General features: G+C 45.7%; 1 protein-coding gene across 1 annotated transcript; it reads right to left on the bottom strand.

The window, feature by feature from the left end:
• Nucleotides 1-459: 459 nt before the first annotated feature.
• LOC119268720 (protein PLASTID TRANSCRIPTIONALLY ACTIVE 16, chloroplastic-like) lies at nucleotides 460-4,128 on the bottom strand. The gene is made up of 4 exons (XM_037550417.1): nucleotides 3,159-4,128; nucleotides 2,995-3,063; nucleotides 1,323-1,381; nucleotides 460-1,072 (listed from the first exon to the last, which is right to left on the bottom strand). The coding sequence occupies exons 1-4, from the start codon at nucleotides 4,026-4,028 to the stop codon at nucleotides 574-576; spliced, it is 1,497 nt and encodes a 498-aa protein (XP_037406314.1). The 5' UTR covers nucleotides 4,029-4,128; the 3' UTR covers nucleotides 460-573.
• Nucleotides 4,129-5,049: the final 921 nt, after the last annotated feature.

The following is a 5,049-nucleotide window of genomic DNA, read 5'->3' as shown; positions in this document are numbered from 1 at the left end:
GCACACACACAAGAACCAGTGCAGTGTTCATAAAAAAAGTGCAGTGAAGCTTTATTGATATACTAGCAAGATCCCGTGCATTGCACGGAATATTAAGGTGCATTTGTATGAGTAGTTTATCTTGTGAGAGAAAAGAATGAACAAAAGAAGGCCTTATTTGTAAATATAGAGAAGGGTGTAGGTATCTTATTGTAAAATTGTCATAGTTTCTTCCTATCCGTCAGATATAAATCATCACTAACTCGGTTTTTTATAAGAGTATATAGATATATAGATATAGAAAATCTCTATACACCACAAGCTTGTTGGTGCTGAATCAGCCAAACTCCATAAACCAAACGTTAGAGCTGATTGACTTGGCTCTAATTTCAAACCTACTCCGTGTATAAGCGAATAATGTCTGCAAAGCGGGCCCAACAAAACGAAGGCATGACAAGTCTCGGACAGGGACAATGCACGGCTACTGCAGAATACTGGATTCGACCGTTACTCTTTAATTTATATTTGTATATATATTTCAAGGATACATCAGGGCCTTCACAAAACGAAGAAGAAGAAAAGTTGCTGCGATGCTCAGTCCTCATCCACAAAGATAGTCTCTTGCTTGAAGAGTCCCCCAAACACGGGCCTCACCTCCTTCTTGGGAGCCGGCTGCATTGCTGCCTGCTTCACCTTCTGCGCCACCGGCTTCACGACGGCCCTCTGCGGTGCCAGCTTCTTGGCCTTGGCCTGGCCTCTCACCGTGGCGATCTGGGCCCTTGGTTCCTCCTCGTCCGAGCTCCGCGCGGTCGCTCCTACGGCTGCAAGCTGTGTGCTGAACTTGTCCCAGGAGAAGTCAGTGTTAAGCTTGAGCCCCTTGGCTCTGGTTAGAAGGTTCTCCAGCGAGGCCTGCGCCTCGTTCACGGTGCTTGCGCTAGCCTCTTCTGAGGTCGTGTCCTTCCCTTCGGTTTTGAACTTAGTGGTGGGTTCTTCTGCATCAGCAGCTCGCTGGGAGGCCAGGGCTTCCTCCTGCGCCCTCGCATTTGCAGCAGCTTCTTGGTACTCTTTTCTTCTAATGTCCTCAGGAATAGCTCTGAAGAGGGAGATAACAATAGTTTTTGAAGTAGCAATACAAAGAAGGAAACTTGTTGTGGCACATAACTATCTTTTGTTAGTTACATTTGTGGTCAAATCTAGGCTCCAAATCTGAGAGGGACTTAAATCCGGATGGAGGTAGTACAATATTAGCACGGTTCTCTTATTAAAGTGCCACATAAAAAGGCTATCAATATCAAAGGATTCAAGAAAGAATTAGGCGGAGAAATTTTGGTTAGCCTACTCACGTTAGTGCCTCCACTGTGGGCTTGGATGTTCCCAAGGAGCTAGTTGAAACTTCCACAACCTGGAAACGAGAAATATCATTGGGAAAATTAAAGTTGAGTAAATAAGGACCCATACGTAAAACTAAATTTGAATTATAGGGTGTCTTTTCTGTCATCATACATAGCATCTAATGGTATACACAAACTTGTGAATATAAGTTTTCAAGAAAAGCACATTCGCAACCAACAAGGCCTGGTCAGAAACAACTAGGAATTAGGACTGAAAATTTTGACACGATGTCTTCACTATCAGGAATTTAGTTTAGCAAAATCTTACACTTTTCCTAAATAAACAAGCATGTGCATAGCCAAATTTAAGTAGAAGCTGGGTGTATGCTTATTACGATTATGGTGGTGTTTGGTTCTCTAGTCCTAGGACTTTTTCTAGTCTCTAGGACTTTTTGAAAAAGACTCTCAAGGAGGTGCTTCTAAAGATTTTTAGCAAAAAGTCTCAAAAAAGTCCCACCATGTTTGGTGTGCTAGGGACTTTTTCTAGTCCCAACACAAAAAAGTCCCTGAAACCAAACACCCGAGCTTTGCTACATCTACGTAAAGATTTTTACGTAACCTACATAAAAGATGAGCTGGCCTGATTTGGTTGGAGGGGAAATAGGCCCAGGCCCACCCCGTGAAAATCATGGGGGGCGATTAGTTTAGCGTTAAGGAAAGAACGTAGCTCTACGTAGCTGGTTTCGTAAGTCTAGCATTTTTGCCAAACACCCCTTATATCCCGTTCATGCTATATTTAGATGTCCTTTAGCGTAAAAAATGTGCATAGCCAGATGGATAGAAGAGCTTAGATCCGCGTAAAGCTTCCGTTTTGAATCCCATGTAGTATTCAATGTTGCCACAGTGTAGTAAAACTATTTGGTGGTCCACACATTTTTACTGCATGCATGGTTTTATTATGACATATACACTTTTGTTTTAAACGATAAAGTCAACATGTTCATAATTTGTTCGCCGCACTTCTATGACATGCAATACAAAATTTACTGTCGATTTAAGCAAAGGGGGTGGTTCATTGGTCTCAGAAGCGTTGTTCTAACTGAAACGCAGAAGAAGAATTTTGCGTTCTCGCTAAGAATTGCGCCACCATGCAGTACATATGTTTGTTGTTCTGCAATCGGTGGCAGAATAATTATTCCACACTATTTTTGAATTGCCTTCGCTTCACTATTTGTTCTGCCTCCAAATGATGCATTGTGCCTCACCAGACAAAAACTCAGAAGCAGTGCACCATTTTTACTGCCCAAACTGTGCGGGCAGTACAAATGATTGTTTTTTTTAAAATGAAAGTACAAATGATTGTGAAATTAGAACAATAGTGCAAAACTGGGATGCGGTACAAGATTGTACTGCAAGGTAATGCAAGCAATACAATGTAAGCAATCGGATTTTTATTGCGTGATTTTTGTGTGTGCACATTTTCCACGTTTCAATTAATAACGTCTTTCATGAAATTTGATAACCAAACAGTCAATGTAAGCAATCGGATTCTAGTTAAGCATGAAAACCCCATGCGATGGTGCTAGGATAGATAGAGTTCCACATGAAACTGCCAGAGAACCCTGGATTGAATTGCCTATCAAAAACTAAATAAGGTACCCCTTTGTGTGTTAAGTTTCAGTACCTTGTTCTCTGCGATCTCAATGTTGGAGAAAACATCAGCCACGAGGGAAGCAATCTGCAACTTGGACACCTACCAAACACACAAAGCAATGCACATGATTAAGAGAAAAGCAACGACACAAAGCTTCATGTGAACTGCATTGTACTATCACAGGTTTAAACTACCTTGCCAGTGTCAGTGGAGGAAGTCGTGGTGCTGGACGAACCCTCTTTGGCCAGGACCAGCCCATACGAGCTCTCAGGGTCGTAGTCTTCAGTGAGTGACGCCTTGACTAGCGTGTAGTTGACATCGGTCTCCACTACCTTGGCCAAAAATTCACTTAGCGGCAGAGTCTGCACGCGGGAGAACAGGTTCGAGAAAAAAGACGTGAACCCATTAAGCACACTGTTCGTGGAAGCCCCATTGACGCCACCGGCGCCCTCGTCGTAGACCACCACAACATGTGCCACGCCGGCGAGGTCCGCAGCCTGCACTACCCGGAGCGCATCCTCGGTAGTGACCGGCCCGCCCTCTAATCCCTTCTCGACCGGGCCGACGGTGATCACCACCTTGGCTGCTGGGCCGATGGACTTGGCGATCGCCTCAGTGTCATCGAAATCCGACTCCACCGCGTTGAGCCGGCGTGCCTCCGCGGGGGATATGAGTCTGTACGCGGCGGCGAGCCGAGCCAACTCCTGTGCCGACGCGAGGTCCGGAACCCCGGCGCGCACGGCGAAACCTTGCCGCAGCAGCGTCTGTGCAATGCGGACACCCGTCTGCCCCGTGGCGCCCGCCACGAACACCGTCTGTTGGTCCTTCTTTCCCCTCCCTCCGGCAAACAGGGACCCTGTTCCCGGCGATGGGAAGGCCGGTATCAGTGACTTGGCGTCCTCAAACTTGCCGCTGAAGTCGACAAAGAAGGGGTTCTTCTTGGCCTCCTCATCCGCCCCAGGCTTGCCGGCGCCGACGCGGCAGAGGAAGGATGGGGCGCGGCGGCGGAGAGGGGAGGATAAGGGCCGGAAGGAAGGGGGGTTGGAGGTGAGCGCGGGCGGCATGGCGGGCTGACAGGGTGGCGTCAGGAGGACGAACAGGTGGTGGGCATGGGCGCCGTGAGATGAGGAAGAGGTGGCGATGGGTAGCGCGCGCGTGGGATGGCATGTCTGGATTGGGGGAGGTGGAGAAGGAGCCTATCGCGGGAGGCCATGTAGGCCACCGTTTATCTCCTTCGCGGGGAATCGCTGGCCGTCAGCACGCCCCACGTCCATTTCCTTGGACCCACGGCGAAGATCGCATGTTTTTCCCTAAACCAGGTTTATATTATATTATTATTTTTTGTGAGCAACCAGGTTTATATGTTAGATCAATATATATGATATAATGGATTTGTTAAAAATTAATTAAAATAGTTATTAGACGGTTGTGTAAGTTCACCGCCTCATTGCATCTGTGTGAGCATCTGTGTTAGTCTGGACACGACCCTACGTAACTACCGCCTTTGAATGGCGGTAGATAGGATGTACCGCTACGCCTCCACATATTATATTCTGCTCATAGCACAACGCCTAGTGAGACGATGATGCTTGGTAACCCTTTGAGGGCATCGGACCATGGCTACACAGCATAACATAGCATCGATCATACAAAGGGTAATGATCATATACTTAGCCATTGTATAATTCTAGTGCACACTGTCAATATCAACTCACGCACAAACATGTCTATTAAACTTGGACATCCACGAATCTATGTCTATGCCAGAGTGAAAATAAAGTTCTCTTGAGTTGTTATTATGTAGATTGAATAAGTTAATGGATTCTAAACTATCAAGTGATGCAACTCTCTTCTTTTCTCTATTATTAAAAGAGACCACATGACCCTCATTTTCATTTAAGAAAATGGAATTTAAAGCTTACAATACAACGATCTATGCATTTACAGGCGCACAACCTCAATTCTCCTTTTTGAGGTTATGATTTTAGCTTTTGTTTCTCTTCCTATACAGCCATGTTGTTGGGTATATTTTCCTTTTCCTGATCCTGGGCAAATGTACAACTCTCCCTTCTTATAACGAAAACA

Source organism: Triticum dicoccoides, chromosome 3A (assembly GCF_002162155.2).
Source record: "Triticum dicoccoides isolate Atlit2015 ecotype Zavitan chromosome 3A, WEW_v2.0, whole genome shotgun sequence".
Lineage (NCBI taxonomy): Eukaryota > Viridiplantae > Streptophyta > Magnoliopsida > Poales > Poaceae > Triticum > Triticum dicoccoides.
Note: the sequence above shows the minus strand (reverse complement) of the source record. Positions and strands in the feature narration are given on the sequence as shown.

Coding starts and splice junctions, on each gene's coding strand:
- LOC119268720 (XM_037550417.1), bottom strand. CDS start 4,028: ATGCCGCCCGCGCTCACCTCCAACCCCCCTTCCTTCCGGCCCTTATCC. Junction 3,064..3,158: donor CCTCCACTGACACTGGCAAG/GTAGTTTAAACC, acceptor TGTGTTTGGTAG/GTGTCCAAGTTGCAGATTGC. Junction 1,382..2,994: donor TTGAGATCGCAGAGAACAAG/GTACTGAAACTT, acceptor TCTCGTTTCCAG/GTTGTGGAAGTTTCAACTAG.